The 23,588-nt window shown below is 44.4% G+C and overlaps 1 protein-coding gene across 2 annotated transcripts in view; it reads left to right on the top strand.

Moving 5' to 3' along the window:
- FAM20B (FAM20B glycosaminoglycan xylosylkinase) overlaps window positions 1-20,756 on the top strand; it is a 21,588-nt gene extending 832 nt beyond the window's left edge. For both annotated transcript variants that reach the window (XM_052666371.1, XM_052666370.1), the window contains exons 2-8: window positions 3,935-4,464; window positions 7,005-7,091; window positions 8,370-8,479; window positions 10,637-10,808; window positions 13,269-13,460; window positions 15,280-15,339; window positions 17,022-20,756. In XM_052666371.1, coding sequence (XP_052522331.1) covers window positions 4,088-4,464; window positions 7,005-7,091; window positions 8,370-8,479; window positions 10,637-10,808; window positions 13,269-13,460; window positions 15,280-15,339; window positions 17,022-17,253 — 1,230 coding nt within the window. In that variant the 5' untranslated portion in view covers window positions 3,935-4,087 and the 3' untranslated portion in view covers window positions 17,254-20,756. The remainder of the gene's footprint in view (window positions 1-3,934; window positions 4,465-7,004; window positions 7,092-8,369; window positions 8,480-10,636; window positions 10,809-13,268; window positions 13,461-15,279; window positions 15,340-17,021) is intronic.
- The last annotated feature ends 2,832 nt before the right edge of the window (window positions 20,757-23,588 follow it).

Genomic DNA, 23,588 nt, shown 5'->3' with positions numbered 1-23,588 from the left:
GTGGCTGCCCGGCTGGCTGTGCTCTGCTGGCTTTGGAGGCTGCTGGCTGTACCTGTGTGCTTGCTGCCGTTTGTAGCCTGTAGCATGCTTCAGTTCAGGTGTTTGTGTGCGTGGTGAGCCTGCCGTCATTGAACTGCTCGGTTGGAAAAGGCCTTAAAGATTGTCAAGTCCGACTGCAACCTAACCGTAATAACCTAACTGTGGCAATTAGCAGATGATGTCCTTTAGGTATTGACTTGGAAGATTCATTAGTTGCTGAGAATACAGACCTGGCTGTAGTGAGAGGCAGAATTGGTCAGGAAATCACCTGGTGAAATGGTGAAAATCTGAAAGTATTTTTGGTGTAGACCTGCCAGTTAACTGTGGTATTGAAAAGCCGGCATGGTTGTTTGTTTCGGTTTTTCTGCTTGATCACAAGTATGGGAAAGCAATGTAGAGGGAAGTTGATTTTTTTCTGTACTGCGTGATGGAGATGGAGTTTGGGTGATAAAGCAACAGATTCCTTGGGTTATGTCTTCTGTCCAATAGTGCTAGCTGGAGAGAGTGGGGAAGAAAAACCAAAGAACACAGCAGCTTTAGAGTCACCTGAGCTTAGAGAGAGGTGAGTGTTGGCTGCCCTGCAGTGGGAGGAAGGTGCGTTGTTCTGGGTTACTCTGTTGTTGTGTTGTGTTAGCTCTGGTTGGAGGCTTGAGCATTGTTTGCCTTTCCCTGCTCTGATGCCTTTTTATATTAAGGATATGTGGTATCATTTCAGACTTCTCATGCTCCTGTGGTGTACAGCTAAGTGGCTTCTTTGTCCCTTTGCTTCTTTTTGCCCAGTGTGGGGATCCTTGCCTTGTCTTCCCCATTTGCTTCTGAAACCAATTCCTTGTTGGGTCTCCTTAAGGCTTACCTCGGTCCCTTACTTTCTTATTGATCCTTTTGCTCGTTGTTCCATGGAGTTCTCTCTCCTTTATTTCCCCCTTTGAAAAAATGACACTGTAGCCATGATTTCCCTTGTTTCTGTGGCCACCCTTCCCATCTCTGTCCTTGTTCCAGGACCAGTTTCACATGTCCCAAGCTCTTTTTCAAACCATTGTGACAAGGGCTTGTACTTTTCATTTGAAATAAATTAGTTGTCCTTTTGGGAGAAATTAATTTCTTTCCAAACGAGATAAATATTTTCTTACAGTACCCCAGTGCTGTCACTGTTACTATCTCGAATTTAAGACAATAAAGATGAAGCTCTTGCTCTCCATGGCAAACTTGTTCATGAAAAGATTGATTTTAGTTGGCTCGCTTTGTACAGCAATGAGCATCGCGTTGGCACTAGCGAGTAACGTGCAGGCTCTGCAGCTAGTGTGCAAAATCGATCTCATAGCAACCTCAGGGGTGCTTGGTTGATTCTGGGAGAAAAGCAGCTGATGTCTCTTTCTGGCAGATGCCATAAGGAGTCAGTGGGCTCACCTGCTCGGAGCTGCAGAGAGCAGAGCCACGGTCAGGGCTCCATCAGAGCACGAGGAGGAGTCCTATCGCGTGGGGAGGAAGCTTTGCTTTTTCAGCTAAGGGAATTACTGAAACATCTTGTAGCAAATATTTAATTTCTTTTGCTAGCTTCTATCTACATGGTTGGAGGCTTTCAGCCAGAATTAGTTTGAGCTGTCACAACGGATGAGCAAAGTAAATGACCTTTAATTAAAGTGGTGGCAATAGTTGTGTTCTCTCCCCAGCCCAAAACACCCCTAGAGAAATGCCTGAGAATCGGTCCAGGAAATGGAGTGCCCGGCTTGAGTGTCGGAGCTAGGAATGGTTATGGCTTAACGGCTTCTATCCAGTGCTTTACTTGGCCAACGCCGGGCTGTGGGGCTTTCCTAAAATATATGTATGGATGGATACGTATCTCACAATAAGGAGTGACCATTGTGAAAGGAATGGATGTTCTCCCGTGCAGCTTCTTACAAAGTAATGGATTTGTGAAATGACTGGAAGAAGGTACTGATAACAGCGGTGTTCAAAATGATCTCGAATTACTCGTTTTAAAGAAATGGAGTTATGAAATTGTGACTGGGGACTCAGACGTAGCCTGATCTGCTTTGCTTTCTTCAGGTTTAAGAATAATATTGTTATTTAGGGCTGTCTGAAGTACTTTCTTTCTTGTTTTTGTCAGAGTCAGGGCTCTGGGGTCAGCTATGCCTTCCTTGCCTGTGCTTCTTGTTATCATGCTGGCAGCATGCAGTATGCAAATGGACATGCTGTTTGCAGAAATGCAGGCTGCCTCCACAGAACAGAGAAGAGCGATGATTTGTTTTAATTACCATATAAACGTCTGGCTTGTTGTCTTTCGCTATTTGTACAAGCACTTATTTTCCAGTAGATTAAAGTTAACATGTGGTTAGCACATGACCACAGTGCTGGTTTAAAGCATCCCTGAAGCTTGATAGGCTTCTTTCTCCCCGTTCTCTACTCTCCATGGGGTTTTTATGTTGCTGTGGCTTTTCAGCTCCATGTCCACGTTTCACTTTTAACTCGTCGTCATTAGGAGATTTTGTGGATGGGTTTGTAGGGAGTGTTTAAGAGGCAAAATGGGTGGCTTGGGAAAGGCTCAGCTGAACTGAGCTGTCACCTGGAGCAGGACACTGGTGGCAAAGTGGCGCTGATGGAAAATGCTGTTCTGAAAGTAGGACGGCCTGCTGGGTGGCTGTGGAATGTCCGTGTACCTGCTGGTGGGCTGCTTCCAGAAGGTTCAGCCACTTATCCTTTGTCGTGCTGGTGTGGGCTGTAGTCTCACCTACATATTCAGGTATCCTCGGCGCTGCTGCCAGGAGAAATGCTTGCTCTTGCAGCATCCCCTCCTCAGGTGGTTGTGCAACTCTTGGGAACCACGTGTGGGGGAAGCGGCCAAGCTCTAACGCTCAGCAGGTCTTACATAAAGGTGGAAAGGACGTGAGCATAGGACCCCTCTCCAGTGGCAGTGCTGGCGTGCCATTTCACAGAGAGACAGATGGGCTGTGCTGTGTCATCTCCCGTTACTGGAGCCACTGTGCTTCCTCCCTTTTCTCTCCAGCTTGTTGAGTTGGCTCAGCACTGACAAAGGCAGCTCGTGTCAGGGTGGATGAGCAGCCTGGATCCTTGGGCTGCCTGCTGGCTGCGGAGCCATTGCAGCCCTGGTGAGCTGTGCAGGCAGGGCACGATGGCTGTGCACCACCACAGGTTACAGGTTTGGTGAGAGGGGAGGCACCTCTTGCAGCACCATTAGAACTGTGCTCTGGGTAAGTTTTCTGGGATAAGGCAATGCTAGTGTTTCCTGTTTTTCTTCTTGTTAATTGAATTGTTGAACTGAATCTCAATTGTTGAGATTACAGATATTTTGCTTTTTTTTTTTTTTTTGTGGTTACTGGTGTTATGGTTGACTGCATAAGATAGATAGTTAACCACAAGAAAGTGAAGTTGTCACTTTAAGAATGGAGGAAAGATGAGTAAATTGTAGCGGTTACAAATCAAAGGCAATAAATTAAGTCTGTTGTGTACTTAAGTCTTAACACCTTCAAGAAATGAGGCAGTGAAGCTGCTATAACTGATTGTTAGATGTCAGAGGGCCAACCTGGCACATCTCTCTTGACAGTCATATCTCTAGGAAACTGGAAGTCATGTGTTCTAATGATGGAAGGGTGTTTGTGAAATTGGAGCCATCAGCTGAAACTACAGTTTCAGTAAAAGTCTCTGCTGTTGTAGTTGCAGCTAGCAGCACGCTGTTGTGATTTTGGCTCCATAGAGATGGAATGAGGCAAGTTCTCCTTCTGTGTGCATAGAGGCTACAGGGAGGCAGTAAAACATAACAGAAATGCTTGGGCTTTAGGATACAAGTGTAGGTGATCCAGGCTTATGTGCCAAGAATGGATTGACTTTTAGCATGTGGGAAGGCAATCTTTTAAGTTTGTGTTCTGTTTACTTTCAGGAGTTCCAGGAGATGCTTCGGTGGCAATCTGTCTTTTACAACGCAAGTTACAAATGAAATTTAGTAACTAACAGCTCACTGCTCACCTGATCTCCAATAGACTTCCTGTAACACTCAGAAGGGGGGGTGAGAGGAGAAGGGCCCGAGGTCACCATGAAGCTGAAGCAGCGAGTTGTGCTGTTGGCCATCCTCCTCGTCATCTTCATTTTCACAAAAGTTTTCCTCATTGACAACCTGGACACCTCAGCCGCCAACCGGGAGGACCAGCGCGCCTTCCACCGCATGATGGCCAGCCTGCGTGTGGAGCTGGACCCCCGGCTCGAGCACACCTTGCAGTCCCCGTGGGAGATCGCGGCCCAGTGGGTCGTGCCCCGCGAGGTGTACCCCGAGGAGACGCCCGAGCTGGGGGCGGTAATGCATGCCATGTCCACAAAGAAAATCGTCAAAGCTGACGTGGGATACAAAGGGACCCAGCTGAAAGCTTTGCTGATACTTGAAGGAGGGCAGAAGGTTGTTTTCAAACCTAAGAGGTAAATATTCTCTTCAGTGGCGGAGTTAGTAGCTGCCTTACTTATTTACGTTGTTGCATTTATCTACATTACAAATTTGCAGGCAAAGAGAAAGGTGGTTAGGGTAGAGAGCCTTGTTGGCCTCCTGGTTACCTGAGGTTACTGAGCCAACTGTCTCTGGCTGTACGGCTTGGAACAGCCTTTAGGAATGTTGATTAAACCTGATGGTGCTGAAAGCATCTTCCTTATTCTGGAAGTGCTGGTTCTGGCGGTGTGGAGGGGTTTTCTTGGTAAAAGTCACATTAAGGTGCCATGGGGGAACGGAGTTCAGGAATAGCGAAGGAATGAAAGTTCACAGTGGTCTTAAAAGCCTATCTGGGTGTCTGGTGCAGCTGTGTTAAGACTGTAAAAATGGCTCGTAGGTTAGAGCAAAAACCCCTGTGTTTCTTGGCTGCCAGTGTTGAGTACTGGAGGAGCAAATTAAGCAAGGAGCAAGCAGTGATACTTCCTTGGTGTGGCCTCTGTTTATTGTGACCCGAAGGGAAATTTGACATGATGGAATGCTTATGAAATCTTGAGCCCATCTGTAAAGCTTTTTGAACTGCTTGCCTTCGGGGAAAGGAACGAGAAGAAAAAGATGTAAAAATGTAAGGAAGGTGTGTCTTATGAGTGCATTGCAAATTTCAAGTGTCATCACAGAGCGATACGTATCTCTCCAAAGGATATTGGATTGAGGAGCATAAAGATTTTCTGTCGTGTTAATGAATGATTAGAGAATGAGGAAAAACATCTGCCCTTCACTTCTGGACTTTAACCTGTGCTGGGTTTAACCATGTGAACCTTTTACACAGGGGTGCTGGTGGCACAGCAGGCAGTGTGACCAGTGAAGGCAGTGACAAGGCATGGCGTTTCTGTAGTGTTTTCTGTATAAGTGGGTGCTATAAAGAGAATCACCAAGCATTAAATTACATCCCAATAATGGAATGCCTGTGCAAGCAAGCGCAGTGACTGTTCTGCAAGAAGAACTTGTGCTTCTGGGAGTGTTTACAAGGAGTGCCAGGCAGTGCTAGGTAATATGGCCACAGGTGAGGACAGATGGATGGCCTTGTGTTCCTTTGCAGCTGCTGAATAGCTGCTCTTGTAGGCAGTCTTGTATTGTCATTGCAAGATAGTCTGCTTAGCTAGCTTTTGGCCCAAACCATGTATGGAGGTTACTGTGTTAAACAAGCTTTTTGAGTGTGCTTACTGGCTGGAAAAGAATGGATTCTCTTGATTTGCTACCTCTGCCCTGGGAAGTACTTGATGCCTACCGTGCATGGAAGCAGGAAGTTGATTGTGTCATGCCAATAGGTTTTAGCTCTGCAGCTTCCAAAATGTGATCATGCTTTCACGAGTCTGCTGTAAGTGTATGCAAAAGACCTGGCTTTGAGCCAGCGTTCTGAAGGTGGCTCATTTCACAATTACTCAAAATCTAGCTAAAGTGAACAGTGATTAATGGTTGCTACCACTGCATGCCAGTGGTTTAGGTGAAGTTGCTTGTTTGGAGCAAGTGTCAAATTCGGAAGGAATCTCTCAAATCCTCCTTCCAAAGCCTGCGTGCCATCTAGCACTGGTTAATTCTTGAGCTGCCCTGCAGAGAAGCCAGAGCATTTACTCAGGCTGATGAAATGTCATCTGGCTCCAGAGATCTTCTCTGCGTAGAGTTAAAACATCAGAGCCCTGTGGCTTCACTTCTACTACTACTGTTTGGGCCCCAGGTCATTTGAAAAAACATCCATTTTACACAGTTAGATTTGTAGGTGGAAATGAGAAAATACGTACCCTGATTTTACCTTACTTTATGGGACAGTGTGTTGTGTTTCATCCATTTGCTCAGTATTAATTGTTATTTTATGCTTATCTGAAGAATGCTTCTTTAGCAAATCTAGGCTTGATTCAGATGACGTGAATCCCTGACATTTCTCAGCTTTGACTATTTAAGTGACATCTCTTTTTAAAAAAAAGGCTGCTGTTGTGATGCGTGTCAGATTTCTATTTCTTGTTGGTAATTGTCTTTTCTCCACCAAAACAAATGGCCTTTTTATGTCCTGCATTCTCAGACTCACGCTTGCTGATCCTTTAACTACTGAAGATAGCATTTGACATTCCTGCCACAATATCAGGTTTTGTTTTCATGTTCATCTACAATCCATTCTAACTCGAAAATCGTTTGCAGAGGTGCTGTTCTCTGGTATAAGTGGGCCCCTGTTCTGTAGCTGGGTCTGTGTTCTTTGTTCTTAGGTGTGGCTTGGCATATGGTTGAATTAAAGCTCATTAGTTTGAATGGGCCCTGCTTCCAAGCTCTTGAGACCACTGTAAATTACTGATCTTTCCTCTTTATTTGCTACTTCAGTGGTTTGTACTCTATTTAAAATCATTAATAATTTTCCTTCTCCCGTAGGCAGTCATTTTGAAAGTGACCCAGAGAGTGTTTAACTTAGCACTGTTCTTGCACTTGTTACTCTGAGCAACTGAACTGTTGGAAATCCTGCGTGAATCATTCTTCCTTTCTTCAATTACAGGTATGCCAGGGATTATGTAGTGGAAGGAGAACCGTATGCTGGCTATGACAGACACAATGCAGAAGTGGCAGCCTTTCACTTGGATAGGTATGGAACTATTGGGCTACCTGGTTTTGTCATCTGTGTTGAAGGCTTTTTCAGTCCCTTGAAAAATACACCTCAGATGTGAGCTGTTTCTCACCTGCCAACGTGCCACGTTGCTTTAGGGTTAAAATGGTAAGGGTGTTTTGTGAAGCTGCTTTTCAAAGATCTGTGCAGATTGCTGTCATTAAAGATTTTTGTGAGGTGTTTGAAAAGGAGGCTGAGCACTGAAACCACTACGCATCATATTTGGAGGAATCTCTTATTGGATGTGTACCCCTGTGTTCTTGTATTCTTCAAGAATCCCCAGCAAAAGCCCCATGCCCTCAGAACTAGCATGTATGTCAGTTGTGCTGACAGCTACATATTTTGACCCAAGATGCCATTGTGTCAAAAAGGACCTGAGTGGCACTGTGAGTTAATCTCTGATGGAGGGGCTGCACAGCCCAGGGTTCTGGGCTTTCAGCTGTGAACCTGAGGCGACATCAGGTTTTCCAGGTCTAAGTTCTGCATTTATTTACTTGCAATGCCCACGTTTTGCTTATCTGTAAAAACTTGCTTATCTGTATTTGCTGCGAGTTTGTTTTCATGCATGTCTTCCGCTTTCAGACAGGTGCCTGTTCTTAGAGTGATTCTGTACTTGGGGACTTACTGGTTGGCTGTCCATAACAAACAAAGCCAACAAAAAACCCCACGCTACAAATGAAACAAAACCACAGCAGTTAGTGAGAGACTCTCCCAGTTGCTGCATTGATTGTCCCTTGTTCAAAGGCCAGATTCCTTGACTGCGTACTTTCAAGTACGATTGAATTGGGCTTAAGTATGACATTTTATTAGGTAGCAATTCCCACAAACAGATGATTTTTTGCATGTGACCAGTCTAGAGACCATATGGTTGTTGCTTGATCCTTTTCACAAGACAGCCAACAGATATTTCTGGCACAAAGTCCAGTTTTGGAGATTTGGAGTATGATGCATCCTGTGCTGCTCTGCTGCAAATGGTCTAATAAAGAACTGCCACCAATATCCTGTGGAGTGAGTCTAACATGCAGGCACGTCAGGAAAAGGAATTTCCTTTCTTTGCCTTGGAGCAGCAAGGAGGTTGCTGCAGCCTTCCAACTTTATTCCCTGGTCTCAAATCATCTTGATTTTGCACAGCAGCACAGAGACAGACAGTGCATAGTTTGGTTATTTTTAATTGAATCTGCTGTCCGTGTTGTTCATTCTCATTCCTCATCTTGTGTTCTGCTTTTTTTTTTTTCTTCCCTTTTTCCCCCAAATCAGGATTCTGGGGTTCCGACGAGCTCCGCTGGTGGTTGGCAGGTTTGTGAATCTACGAACGGAGATCAAACCAGTTGCCACAGAGCAGCTTCTGGGTACCTTCATGACTGTGGGTAAGTGGATTCCGTGGATTCTCCAACCCAGTAAAGAAGAATGCTTAATGGAAAAAAGAACTGTGGGATTCTGACGCAGTTATAGAACAGTTAACTGTGATACAGGAAGCTGGTAAGCCTCTTTCTGTGCCAGAAGAGATCGTCATGCTTGTGTAACCCCATTTGGCGGGGGAGGAGAGCCTCATTTTCTCCAAGTGGTTTTTCATCTGTAATTTCTGTGTTCCCTAATGCTGCTGTTACAGATGAGGATTTTTTGAGTAAGAAATGTATTTATTTTCCCCGAAGCTGTTAGAAAAGTCTGTGATGTGACCTGAAAGGAAAAAAATGGAATTGTATTTAATGTGAACACAGTGGTTATTTGGGATCATCGCTAGAGCTGGTGCATTGCTGGTGTTAAATGTTGTTTGTGCCACATCAGACTCTGGTAAGCATTCATAACCGTGTCAGAACTTCCTTATGTTGCTTACAGTGATATGCTGTGATAATGTAATAGTGCTCACTAGAGATGATTAATGTGAACTCCTGCCTGGTGGTCATTAAGCATCAAGAGGGGACTTAGAGTGCAGCCTTAACTCCCTCAGGCTCCTCATGAAATTCCTAATGGCTGCTGGTTTGTTCTCGATGGGCCGAATTAAGCGATGGTTGTTCTTTACAGCTGATGTATGTGTCTGTATGAATTTCTATTACAAGCACTGCTGGTAGTCTCACCTACTGAGTTGACGGAACGCTTTCAATTATAAGGTTGACCTTTCAGGCGATAATTTTGCCTTGCCAAACCTTTTGCACTCTGACTGGGTGTCTGCCACAGGCAGAATTTACTTTTTCTCGTTTCAGCCAAAGTAACTAGGCAATATTCTAGCAGAAACAACTGGCTTGAAAAGTATGTCTCCAAAGGATTTTCATTGCCTTTGCTTAGATTTTTTGGAACTTCTTGTTCTACAGAGCATAAAGCAGAGAAATGGAGGTGCTGGGGAGAAGATTGCATCAGGGGGAGCGTCTCTCACGTTTGCCAAAATTTCTGAGGTTTTAAAGCAAAGCTAGCTCATGAATACTCTGCTGATTTTCTAGAGCTACAGCTGAAATCTCTTAGAATTCTGTCTCTTGGTAGACCTGAAGTAAGCCACAGATAGGAAGAGAGACTTGCAGGGCTTTCCATGTAAATAGAAACCTGGTCTGCTGCAAGTTCAGTGTTGTAAATGTCTGATGTCTTCTAGTTGTCCAGGTGAGATGCTAGGAGTGTAAAGCCAGATCTGAGTGAACAGGGGACCACAGAAATCTGTGTGACTGAAGGATTGTGATGTGGGATTTGAACCCGTGGCGTAAGGATGGAAAGTGAAAAACAGGTGTCAGTATTTGGGGAGGATGATGGATGTAGAGCTGGAGAAAGAAAGGGCAGGGAGTGAGTGTGTCCCTTCCTTGTGATACCGTTGTTGAAGAAAGTTTTGGAAGAAGACCTCTGAGAATGGAACTGAAATTGATTTGGCAAGATTCAAGCCAAGGTAGGTTAGGAGGATGAAACAGAAAAGGCTAAGCTAAACGTGTTAATCCAAGCAACTGGATTACTTTACCCTGCAGGCTTCAAAGCCCTTAAGGGATTGGAGACTGCAGGGTTTTGCTGTTCTTCTCCTGTCAGAAGACACTCAGAAACTTCTGACACTACTGTGTTCCTGGGTCTTGTGAACAACAGCTTGTTTCCCCTGCTGACTTGGCTCACGTAGCTGGAATGTATCACAGGTCTCCAACTCCATTTGAGTTCTGCTTAGTCTTTTTTTCTTTTTGCTTCTTCCTTTTCAGTCAACCTTTTCAAGGAAGAAAATATTAAACAAACGGTGCTGAGGTTGCAGAGTCAAGTTCCCAAGGATTGAGAAGGGGTCATAAAAGCTTGGCGATAGCACAGTGTTGTATTATCTCTGTGTGATAAAAATACAATTACTCTGGGAAAATACAATTACTCTTGCCTTTGAGTGTAAGTCCTTAATGTTGTTTTGGATGAATAGATGTCTGTTAAATCCCTTCTGAGCCTCTCTCTCTTAGAGAGCGGAAGCATGAGGTCAAGTGCAGTGAAATGCTATTGCAGGGGAGGCTCTGCTGCAGCAACACGCTGCCGGTTGTCCCTCAAATGAAGTTCTGCTTTTTGATGATCTTTTTTTTTTTAAGGTAATAACACTTGCTTCTATGGAAAGTGCTACTATTGTCGGGAAACAGAACCGGCTTGTGCAGATGGGGACATCATGGAGGGGTCAGTGACTCTCTGGCTACCAGATGTCTGGCCTCTTCAGAAGCATCGGCACCCGTGGGGTAGGACTTACCGTGAGGGCAAACTTGCCAGGTATGAGACCACGATAAGGTTAATCTTCATACGTGATGATTTACTCTAGAATTGCCCTTGCAGTACAATGGCCAATTAAGGAGCAGGTCTTCTCTAAATCTGGATTTTTGTCAGTGCCTTTCTTTAGACAGCAGTAGAAGTCAAGAAGTGTGGGATGAGATTTAATTTAAAAGTGAGCAAGAAAGAAACCTTCATTGTTTCCCATGGTACCGAATGCTGTCTTCTTCCTTTTTCTTGCCCTTTACATAACTCCACCATACAGTCACTCTAAGCTCTGAAGATCCAAAACTCCTGGGCCACTAAACCTGCTTTTGATACCAACGGTGTTTGGGGCCGACGCTCAGTATATAAAAATGCTTTTAGAGGAGAACAAACATGGACTCTAGTAGTCCTGTACAGTAAATGTAGCATGTTAGTGTTTAAATTGGAGTTCCGTGTATTTGCCATGGCCAGAGCAGATGGAAAAGCTCACTGAGCTCCAAACCAAGTCTGTACCCATGGCAAGTGGGAAGACTTTCAGTCTGTGTTCTAAAATTCTGGTTGAGTGCTGTGACTGCCCTCAGAAGGAGTCTCATCCAATGGGTTCGAGAATTATTTTAGGGTATTAGGAGCACCATTTGATTTCTGGGGAGCAGACATGGTCTCCTTTTCAACCATTCACAATCCACAGTGTTTAGGGCGCTGTCAGTTACAGTGACTGACTGACTGAATTTCTTGGAAATGTGTTCCTTACTGAGGGACTGGTTTTTATCGTACACTACCTGCTTATGTGGGGGTTTCCCTGTGGCACTTAATGTACGCTGAAGTTTAAACTTGACTCATGCAGATTGCATAGTTCTGTTGTTCTGCATCTTACTGTGTTGTGTTTTTCACTTTGAGGGCATCGGGAGAATGAAACATTCCAGATGTCTCACTTTTTTTTTCTGCTTCTGATAACTATGAAAAAAATAGCCAGAAGAGTTTTCTTCCTGATCTCGCTGCTTATACTCTGCCCTGAGTTGGCCTCTTGAACATAATTCATGTAGTGCCATTAGTCTACGTGACTTCTAATGGACATGTAATAGATAAAATCTCTGACCTTCAAAGTCCTAGGCTAATTAGATACTAAGAAGGAGTAATAAATGTTGGAGAAAGATCTGTCTTGAGAATTCAATGAAAAATGAGGAGAACAGAGTATATCTCAACTTTGTTTCCAAGAGATTTAAGTACCAATCTGAAGTAAAATAAGAGAAAGAGAAACGCTTCAGGGAAGGAGAGTAGGTAGCATAAAGGAAGAATGCAAAGTACAAGGAAGAACACATTTGAGGATTTTGCCTTGTGGGTTTGTGCTGTAAACTGAATATGAGTTTGACTTGGATGCAAAAGAAAGAGGGAGCTAGAGAAGTGCTAACAAAAGCACCGAGAAAATAATTTGTTGTTGTTTTGCTTTGGATATCTGGGGGTAAGATGGGATATGGGAGCTTAGAGTCCAGACGTTTAGAAGGTGAGGATGGGGTGTGTGACTGTTCTAGGTGTTAAATTCTGATCTGCTCTCAGCTTTAATTAATCTGCGCATTTTTGAGCACGTCAGTTTCTCCAGCTTTTGTTTCCTCCATTTGTTTCCAGTTCGCAGATGGTTGAAGACATTGGCAACTGCTATTTTGCAAAGGATGGTTTCATTCTTTACATGGAAGATGTTATAGATGTACTTGTTATTTAGATTGACAGATGGAAGGGAAATATGCCAGAGATCTGGCTGATTTGGTGGTGGTGATGAATAGCTCTGAAAACTGTAAAGAAGGAAAGGGGAAAATTTAGAAACCTAGATTTGGGAATGGAGATGTGATATTTATGTTCTAAGTCTACAGGTGTGTGCATAGGCGATGTGTACGAGAAAAGGAGAGAGAGAAGAGAAACTTTGAATCTTGCCAGTGGAGAGGGTGAGAGATTCCAAGAGGGAAGAGGTAGCTGTGAGTGAAAGAGAACGAGCATACGTGGGGCCCTTCTCTTGAAGCCAGTGGAGATCATTAGTAACCATGAAGAAGTTATTTGCATTAGACAGGAAAAGTAGCTGGAAGGCAGGGCTGATGGAGGCAGATCATAGCAGTAGAAATAGACGTGATGCTTGAAATCTGGATGAAATGAGAGCAGACCAGTCACGATGGACATCCTCCGTGCCATCAGGCAGCCCAACCACTGCTGGCTTGCAAGCAGTGAGTAAGCAAACTGACCTTTTCTGTTGGAAGATGACATGAAACCTTTTATTAAAACTATGGCTTGCTCTGTACAGTAGAGCGTTAGCACAGGTTTTACTCTTCTGATAACATCTTTGTCTAGCTCTTCTTCTAGAGTCTTGATTTGTTGCACTCCACTTTTCCCTAAACACTGATGGTCGGATACTGGGAGAGCTGTAAATACTTGTGGAGTGCAAGGATGGATCTTTCTCAAAGGTTTAGTTTGATTTCTCTCGATGGTCTGCAGATGGGAGTACGATGAAAGCTACTGTGATGCTGTGAAGAAAACTTCACCCTACGACTCGGGCCCCCGCCTGCTGGATATCATTGACACAGCAATATTTGACTATTTAATCGGGAACGCTGACCGGCATCACTACGAGAGCTTTCAGGATGATGAAGGAGCCAGTATGCTCATCCTTCTGGATAATGCCAAAAGGTGAGAGTGAGGGAAATCCTAGTGGCCAGGCCTCAGCAGGTGTGAGGGCACACGTTGATCTGCTCTCTCCGTTTTCTATCTTTCTCTCACTTATTTTTCCACTAGTAATTGCTTTTGGTTTTGTTTTCCCTAAAACCCCAAAGCTTGCTCCCTTAGTACTCACCAAATATTAGGAATTTTCAAAGGCTGTGGTACTTTGTGCTTTGCTTACGTAGGTATGACTGTTCTGGGTAAAGCCTTAGTCAAACTACAGAAACTTCCAAATTAACCCACTAGAACTTCTTTATTAAAAGCAGCTTTTAAAGGTTTGTTTGCTCCTCCTACCACAGAACCCCTCTCAGTTGTACTCTTTTAAGTAATGTTAGGTTATAGGATCTGCCATGGTATAAAGAGATCCCTTAATAACATCACTGGGTGATGTGGCATTCAATGCCTTCTGGGTATGTCTGCTCTATCAATAGAAGTTTAAAATGGAGATAGAGCTGATACTGAGAGCAAAATATGATAGAGGAGGAAAAACGTGCTTTCAGGTGTGATAGCATTATTAGGAATATCATTTTTGCAGAGCCGCACATTTGTAAATATTTAAGGGACTTCATAAATCATTTTTTATATAAAACATTAACCGTTACCAAGACAAAAATGAAGTGTGTAGCAATAACTGGGAGTAACTGATGAGGCCAATCTTTCTGGTGAGGTCAATCTGACTGATGAGGTCAGTCCTTCCTGAGGCCAACCTTTACTATTAAGTGTGTGTCTGCTCTCTCCCCATTTCACTCCCAGATTATGGATTCCTTTCTTTCCCCCTTCCTTTGCTTCTCGTGTGTCTGAAGAGGCTGAGTTGAGCATTCTGTCTTTATATGTTAGCCTTTTCATTAACACGCCTTCAAATATGTCAGCAGGATGTGTTCTACCTTGAGATTGCTAAATTACTGCTGCTTTCAAATTGCTCAAGGTGAATTTGGCAAAAAATGGCTTTCTGTATTGCTCTGGCAGTGGGCTGGGAGGATGCTAGTTTGTTAGTCCCTGGGAAGTGAATATAATAGTTGAGGGTCACAGCAGACCTTTCTTTATGGTGCGTGCTCATCGTGTTACCGAAACACTTCAGGTGGGGCTTTACAGGCCAAGAAGTAAATTGGTTTTTTGTAAGCTTGGGTAAAATTCTTTCCTTTTCTTCGAGATTAGTGTAGGGAAACAGCTTTTTAAAGCCACTAACAACAGCATTGTTGGAGCAGAGTAGTGCCACGCTCATAGGGTAAGTTATCTTTACTGAGGGGACAGCTCAGTGTTACAAGGAGTTAAAAAAAATTGTAATAATAAAGAGGGGGAGCTTAGATGAAGATTAGAATACTATTGAATTCTTTTGTCAGATCTCCCTTAGGAAGTGTGATGGTGAAGTGTTAAGCTTCGTCACCGTTTACACTGAACTGTAGGTCTAAACTTGGCAGTCTAAACTGACGTGTGGCTGCTGTGTCAGACAGGCAAAACTCACGCTCTGTGTCCGGAATGCTACTTACTCCTTTCCTCCACTTTACAAGATGAACTCTGTTCTTCAGCTCCTCTGCAGTTTGTTTCCTGAGGTGCCTTGATCTGATGAAGAGCAATGTACACTGGTGTTTCTTCCGTGCAGCTGGTATGTTAGCTGACACTGTTGAGGGTTATTTCTGTCATTGGTCATGACCTGTTTATATTCTCATTTAAATGATTTGAGCTATTGGAGCATGAAATTGCCTAGTATTGATTTTTGAATTCTTTACAAATCTGTTGATGTTGAGAGCAACATTGTGTTCAACTCGTTTACTTTTATTTTGCTTTTCAGCTTTGGCAACCCTGCCCTGGATGAAAGAAGCATCCTAGCTCCCCTTTATCAGTGCTGCATGTAAGTGAAGTGCAGAGATGCTGTTGACTTTACTTATGCAATTGCTGTCCTTAGATTTGCAATGAAATTACATTTGAAGCTTTCTGGCAACCTGAAAATACTCATGTAAATGCTTTCCAGTTTTGAAGTACTGTGTTTGTTTGATGCGTTGTCAGCGCTCAGGAGGCTGAGAAATGCATCTTTATTAAGGCAGTAAATCAGGCAGTATAGGAAGCAGCCTCACCTCCAGGTCATTGGTTCAGATCTGTCCTTACTCAGTACAGCAGGTACTTTGCATCTGCAGCTGTCTGCATCCAGCTCCTGCTGGATGGGAGTTCACACCACAGTTACAGCTCTCCGTGTCGGAAACTCAGCATGTCTGGCAGCTGAACTGCCTTCATTTCTTTCTAAGCAAGGCTGTAGCACAGCTCAGGGTGTGGCTTGCAAAATGGCTTTCAATTTTTGCAGGTTTTTGTTTTCAGCCTTGTAAACTGTGTTTTTTGCTCACTTTTTCTAATGCCTGTGGGCAGTTGATTCCTGTTGTCCCCTCTGTCACCAGGCCACTGCTGCTTCTCATTAACAAGCAATAGATGCAAGTACCAGGAAGAAAAGTACTGTTATATCTGTTTCCTGCAGCTGTTACTTCAAGATAGCATTGACCCCCTTAAACCTGCCAAAATAAGCCTCTAGCTGAGAGTTCTTTGAGGCTGTTTGTGGATGGTTCTGTCTCCTGAATCCCTCATGACCTGGGAGCTCAGCAGAAAGCCTGAGCTCTTGCCCCTGCTTGCTCCAAGCAGGGCTCTGTGCATGCTACAGCATACCTACGTTCTGAAACATTTTTGCAGAAGCCATAGGAAGAACAATTAAACTAAATGCTTTTCAGATTCTTTAGTTTTCCTGTGCTAATTTTAAATGCGTTTTTAGTTTCCTGTTTTATGAGAATCTTTCGGAATCTTTCATGTAGAGACTTGGAAACACAACCAGAAGAGAAGTTTGTTTAACAGACTGATTGCCTGCTTTTCAGATATCCTTTCTTCTGAAACCAGGCAAATGCCACTATAGGAAGCCATATACTGAGTTGTTTTAACTGCTGGTTTGTTATAACACTTACTGCATTGCCTGTTTCCTTGGAGTCCATCAAAAGCAAAAGAGTTTAGACTAGTGATTCTACAACAAAAATGTGCTGGGAGAATCTCTGGAGATCCCTGGAGCAAACTATTTAAATGGGCTAGCATAAAAAAGTCAATGGCAATTAAAGCAGAAAGGTCACTGATGTGTTTGCTTTCTGCGGAAGTTCAGTGGCAGATTTGTGTCCTCTGTGATTAGCTGCTGATCAGTGATGTTCTTCCTGAGGTAGTGTGAGTTTTGTTTTTGCATGAACAGCCAGATTATTGATTTTTTTGTTTGGAACTTTGTCCAGAAGGCCTCAGGGCTGGAGGAGTTCCCTGCTAAGAGCTGAAAGTGTTCTGTATAGCATAAGAATTGTGCCCCAATTAGATTCTCACTTTTTCACTCTAGGTTTTTGAGTTACACCTAGATATATTGCCTGTGCTGCGGTTGCATCTGGGCCCTGCTATTCCCAAACCAGTATTTCAGATAAAATCACGATGTGAGAGGCTCCCTCAAGAGGCTGGCCTTTGTTATTGCTGATGGCACTGTACCCAGACAGCGGTATGATGATGTGTTTTGTTTTTCTTGTGCAGCATCAGGGTTTCTACCTGGAATAGACTCAATTACCTGAAGAATGGAGTACTGAAATCTGCCTTAAAAACTGCTATGTCGCATGACCCCATCTCACCAGTGCTTTCTGACCCTCATCTGGATGCCCTGGACCAGCGGCTTCTCAGCATTCTGGCTACAGTGAAACAGTGCACAGACCAGTTTGGGCCAGATGTTGTGCTGGTGGAAGACAGGATGACACTGTCTCATTTGTAATTGCAGTGGAACACAGAGGAAACTCCCTTTATAAGAAACAAACAAACAACAAAACAAAAAAAAAAGAGAAAAACAGCACAATCGGTTCTGAAAGGCTGGGGCCAAGATGGACTGAAATGAACAGGAGAGCTTCCGAGCCAGAGAAACAGAGGTGATGCTGGCTTTTACCTTGGGCTGACAGCAGTGAGAGGTGGGAAGTTTGAGCCTTGCACGGCTCAGTACCTGTAAGGGCATCGTGGCCGTTGTGGTGTGTCCATTGCCGGCAGTGGACGTTGCACTGGATAAAAATGGCTCTCGGTGTTGGTGCAAGTGTATGGAATACAGACACTAATGTGTGGACTGATTTTAGGGGACAAATGGAGATGAACAGTCTGATCCTCCTCCCTTCTCTTCCCCACGTACGCTCTTGCGAGTTTTGTTTGATTCAGGGTTGCACATGATCAGCTGTGAGCTGGTTAGGTATATTACTGCTTCTTTAGAAAATGAGGAACTGGTGAACAAAATAACGCTTAGACTGAATAGTTGCCCCCCTCAGGGGGTGGGAGGCTCTTCGGAATGCCATTAGGGTGGGAGTGGTGACCTCTCACCTCAATTGCCCTCAATAAAAACTGGGGAAGGGAGTTGCCTTTTGTGATAACGTTTCAGTTTTATCGCTGAAGTCCTATCAAAGATTTATGCACAGGGTTGAAGACTTAGAGGAGGACAGGGTGGTTATAAGCACTTGACAGTTAAGGAGTTAAAATATGTTCCCACGTGTCCTTCGCTGTTTCCCATTTGTAAGGAACCTGGCAAGGTCTGAGTTGGGGAAACACCCCTCCACTCTTATGTCAATATTAACCAAATGTTTATTATATTGTAGCTGAGGAGGAGGAGGACAGGGTCTGTCCTTGGAAGCAGATTCCATTTAGCGAAGTCGTGCTGCTTACTGCATGCCCTGTTTAATTTGGAGAATCTGGACGTGCCGTGCTGCTGAAAAAGAGGTATATTGATGGACTTCCCAGTAACCTACAGCCATGGGAAGGGCCCTGAAGGGTGGAGAGAACCCTGAGCTAATCTCATATGGAGAGAGCTTCTTGCTGCTGTAAGCACGGCTCAGTGCTGCTGTTCTGTGGAGCACCAGCAGTTTTTCAGGCCCACCTTCTGCCTGGACTGTCTTGTGGCTGAGCTCTGAAGCTGTGAGCTTACTTTCTTACTTGCAGTAAGAATTCTGCCTTGCCCAGCTGCTTCCTGCAACCCACGCTGTGCTGTGCTGACAGGGGGGCGGCCATCCTGGAGTCCTTGTTCCTGATGGTTTTGCTGTAAGGTGAGGAACCGGCCGTGCCTGTTGGCTTTGCAGAGCGGACGAGCAGCACTCCTCTGTGCTAGTCCTGTCATCCCTCAGCACTGTGTGCCAGTCTGTACTGCAGATGAGCTTGTGCCCCTTGAAACTTGCCACACTTGTGGTAGGGACTCAATCTGCCTCCAGAAGGGAAACGGCTTCCATTGTACTTCCAAATTTACCAGCTTCACGTCAATTTTCAGTTCAGACAGTATGGAACTTAAAAGTAAGGAAACAGATCACTTCCCAAAGTGATTACAGATTATTGGATTTATGAGCCAGAGCAGCAAAATGTCAGCTCAAGATCTTTTTCTTGATTTGTCTGTCAACATCTTTCTAGCTCTGCAGCAGGGTGACAGGCAGATAAAATGAGGAGCTGCTTCCTGTTGCTTGCACCTGCTGCCATACCTGATCAAAGAGGTGTTAGTGAAAGAGTTTATTTTTAAAAGGAATTTAGTTTGAGGTCTTTGTACTGCCTAAGCAGAGTATCTCAGAAGCAGAATGCGACTGTTTTCCGGAAATTGGCTTTTATGTTTTTGTAGACATCTTTCAGACTTGGCTGCGACACAGACTCAGGTTTGGGCTAGAATTACTTCTTAGTGGTGCTAGTTAAGGCTGACACACGACCAGTTTTTGGACGCTGGTGTTAAACTGGTGCCCATTTCTTGCTGTACAGGATAATGTAACACATGCACTGCAAGCCACGGTCCTTTGTGCATGTAGGCAGTGTGGGCAGTGCCTTGTGTGTCCCCTTTGCACAGAGCCAGGGGCTGGTAGCTGGGTTTGAGCAGGGGTAGGAGCTGCCAAGGGCTGACCTGTCTGTCACTGCCTGCGTTGCCCTGTGGGCAGGTGTGAGCAGTTGGGGCTGACATTGCTGGAGGTACTGTGGGCAGCAGGTAGCTGGGGAATGCTCTCATTCTGAAGCAGGAGAGGCGTCCACCGAGGCATTTGGACATAAGGCTGTTTCCCAAAAAGTTCAAGATGATTTACACAAAAGGGGAGACTATAAAGCACATTGTGTTTATTTTTTACTCTTCCTTTTTTTTGAGCACTTAATGTTTTGGGATGGATCTGCAGAAATTCGAAGTTCTGATTTGACCACTCTTAAGTCATTTACAACAGACTTTAACAACAGATTTGAAAAAAAGCATCTCTGTCTTTATGAAATGAAATTAATGTTCAGTGCTTTATGCTTTGTATGTCATGGGCTTCTACACCAAAGCTTTTGCAGTCAGATCGCTCTTGGAGATAAGTTTTCCATCAGTATATATATCAAAGATTTAAAGCACTGTATTGGTTTAGTTGTAAGCAAAGGGCATGAAATCAAGCATCGTGATTTAGAAGTAAGCAGGAGATAGGTGCTTTCTTTTTCTCTTTTTGTATTTGTGTCATATTGATGCTTCTGGTCACTGTAAGCACTGCTGGAGCTTGGTGTTCTGCAGCAGGGAGGAAGAATCAATTCCTCTCTTACCCAAAATCAGGAAGATCCAGTTTTGGCATTGTGAGAATCTCTGGTGTTCTGGCAGCAATTATTGATTTGTTTGAATGCGGATCCCTGAGAAATGTTAAACTCAATGGTAACCATTGCAAAGGAAATAAGCAGCAGCATCCACGTGCAAACCAGGATCTGCTTGAATCTCTGGCAGTAGTGCCACCTGTGGGGCAGGTGCTACATTCTTAAGGCGATGAGGGTTTGTGGCGTTCTAATTCTTGTTCACTTTGCACACTGTAATTCCTGGCTGCAGATGTCACCAAACGGTTGTGCCGTGGATGGTAGTGGTGGCAGAGCGCTTGAAGCACAGAAACCAAGAACTAATTAAAAAGAAACAGCAGATGGCTGATGATGCTCTGTCTCCTCCTTCCTAAGTCAGCACTTGGGCTGGAGGAGCCCCTGAGACTGGCTCCTCTTCCAACAGCTAGTGAACTGGAGTGTGTCTTGCCAAACAAACTTCAACTGAAAAATAATAATTTATTAAGAAGGTAATTTATTTGCTGTGGCAGCTGGAGCAAGATGCTTGAAACAGACACCCCTGTTGGAGCTGTCAGAGGATTGCCCTTGGGAACAGCTGCACAAATGGAGGTTGCTAATGAGAAAACAGAGTGCAATCACAACTTTCTACTTGTATCCCCAAGGGGCGGGTTCTGCATAAAGGAACATTGTGTGAATAAAGATTTTAATAAAGCAGCGCTGATGGATTGTTTAAGTCTCTCTCCCAGCCCGCTCCCCTCCCCTCATTCCAGCATGTACTGAGTTGAATGTTTGAATTGTTTTGCTGCTGGTGTTTCATGGTTATTCCTTCACTGATATTTATCAGTGGCGTTTATTCCAGAAATGTATTTTCAAGAGTGGGGCCATATGTGCAGCTTGGTTGGAAGAGCTGGTGAGGGAAGGTTGTGCTTAAGAAGAGTGTTCCAAAGCGATGCTAAACAAAACATACCTAGGCTTAACTGGTCTTTGGGAAGAAAATGGGTATTGTTTTTTTAGCTTTAGAAAACGTGTTCCAGAGCCCTGCTTGTGCCAAGCATCCAGGCTGATGTCTTGGTTGTGTCCCACTAGGCTGGATTTGTTGTACAGAGCAAGGAGTGTGTATTCATTTGGCAACAGATGCATATGGAATTGGCATGCGTTTGTGGTTGGCTTCCCTGAGCTCTTATTGAAGCCCTGTTATGAGACGGGGCAAATAAACAGCTATCAAAGATCTGTTCCCACAGAGCACAGGGACTGACCTAGCTGGTTCAGAGCTTGTTTTTGTAACAATAAAACAGTTGTGAGCATTTCAGAAGTAGGAGGGGATGCTCACAGCTCTCAGTGTCGGGCATCTGGAAGCAAAGGAAACCTCTGGGAGCTGCTGTGTATTTGTGACATCTGCATGAACTGTGCTGGCCCGTGGCTTTGGGCACAGGAGTGCCCTGAGATGGCCAAAGCACTGTGCGTGTGGAAATGCAGCACTGGTCTCTGACCTGCCCTGGAGCATCAGCAGCATTGCCATGCTAAGCCACCAGAAGCTCCTACTTTTTCTTGAATTGCATTTTCTCAGTTGAAAGCTTGGAATTCAGCATTGCTGATTTCTGTTAGAACTGGTTTGGATTTCGTTGTTGTTGCTGGGAGCAGTCCTGGGGTTTTCATAGCTCCCAGCATTGCGTGGTGACAGTTTTTCATATCTCCTATTTCTATCTGTGACATGTCAGAATGGGACATGTGCCACGAATGGGACACAGTTCTTTGTATACAAGCAGGTCAATAACTGGTAAACATTGCAGATGCTTTTAAGTTTTGAAAGGCTGAAATAGTTCGTCTTGAGAGTTTTTATGACAGCATTGTTGTACTACTCCCGTATTGCTGTGGTGCGGTTGGGCTTAGCGGTGGTGGAAGGTTTTAAAGTGTTTCTGACTATATAATGAGCACAGTTTTGCAGAAGAATACACAAAGAAAACTTTGAGCCAGAAAATGGTTTTGAAAACTAGCACTTTTCAAGTTCTTTCCCTGCACATTTCTAAAATGTAGAAATGGGGGAAAAAAGGTTCATTCTTCACGTATCCCATGTGTGGTAGTTTGCTGTTTCTCCTTTGTAGTGTCAATATTTTTAGGAGGCTGGGGACAGGACTTTGTAGGAACAAACAGATTAAGGGGGACAGGGATCTCCTTTACTCGAGATCTTCCTTTTACTTACTGATTCAAACCACAGAAGGATGGATGCTCAGCATTTCCCCATCCAGCAGATACAGCTGTAGGATAAAATCCTGATGGCAAGCTTTCCTCTGAGTGCTTGCACCGAGTTGCCAGGAGTGCTGAATAAGGCAGATGTAACTACTTGTTTTGCAGTGCTGTTCTTCCATTCTCTTTACATGTTCTGCAGTGTAAGGCCCAGCTTGACTCGACATCATGGATTTTTAATCAGATGGATGTCGCTCACGAGGACTGCTGTGGAATAACAGCGAGGTGAAGTCACACACCCCAGTGTTATGCTGGGAGTGGGCAAACCCCAGCAGCTGTCTTCCTGCTGTGAGAGCAGCTGGAGGCTGCTACAGCAAACCCCCAAGACTCAGCAGAGGGAGGAAAAAAGCAATGAAGTCCCAGCCAGCTGCACTGGGGCACTGAGTGCTGTGCTTCCCAGGCCAGGTATGAGCCATTTGTCCAGCTATGAGCCATTTGTCCAGCCTTCTGCACACTCCCATCTAGTCCTTGGGCATCGCTTCCTGCCTGAGGCCCTGCAGAGGGAACTGAATTATTCAGGAAGGGTGGATTTTTGCTTTGTTTCTTTTCCTCATGTTACTTCATCTTATTTTGCTTCAGTGCCTTTTGAACCTCAGAGCCTGGTCAGACAGAGTGCGTGTATTTGGTAGATTACTGAACAGCGACTCTTTTCCCCTCTAGCTCTTGCAGTGTGCCACGCTTAAGTGAAGGTGACACACCAGGAGCTGTGCTGTAGCACTGTGGGGCTGGTGTTGCTGTGGGACATAGCTTTCCTATTCTATTTTTCAAACCCTTTTTTGGGAACATGGGAGCATCTATTTCTCTTGGAAGCCTGTCTCTTCTGATAGGCTCTCCTTAGCTGATGGCACTGTGGCTACAGTGCTTTTAATTTTGCTTATTTTTTTTAATGTGCACTGATGTTAGTTCTGTTTTAGTTACAGCATCTAGTGTTAAGGTTTTAACCTCACAAATAATTTTTTAAGCTGGAGCAATTACATTAATCAACATGGAATCCTTCTGATGCAGATTTGCAGTATTTATAACCACCTGTAGATGGAGATGTGCTCCATGCCACGCCGTGCTGGCGCTGGAATCCTGCTCCCCATCACCTGGATGAGTGAATTGCATTTCAGGATCCACTTCATTTTCCTGAGCATTCAAGATGAACTTGACATTCGTCCATATCAGAAGCAGCACGTCTCGGCCTTGTCTTGGTTAGGATAAGTTGTGGGTGTCCTGATGCTCACCAACTCATGTAGTTGTTAGTTCTTTACAGTAAACCAGCAGTGGGTCCAGCATGGGGGTAGAATGCAAGTTACAGGT

The sequence above is a fragment of the Tympanuchus pallidicinctus genome, unplaced genomic scaffold (genome assembly GCF_026119805.1).
Source record: "Tympanuchus pallidicinctus isolate F22 unplaced genomic scaffold, pur_lepc_1.0 scaffold7, whole genome shotgun sequence".
NCBI lineage: Eukaryota > Metazoa > Chordata > Aves > Galliformes > Phasianidae > Tympanuchus > Tympanuchus pallidicinctus.
Note: the sequence above shows the minus strand (reverse complement) of the source record. Positions and strands in the feature narration are given on the sequence as shown.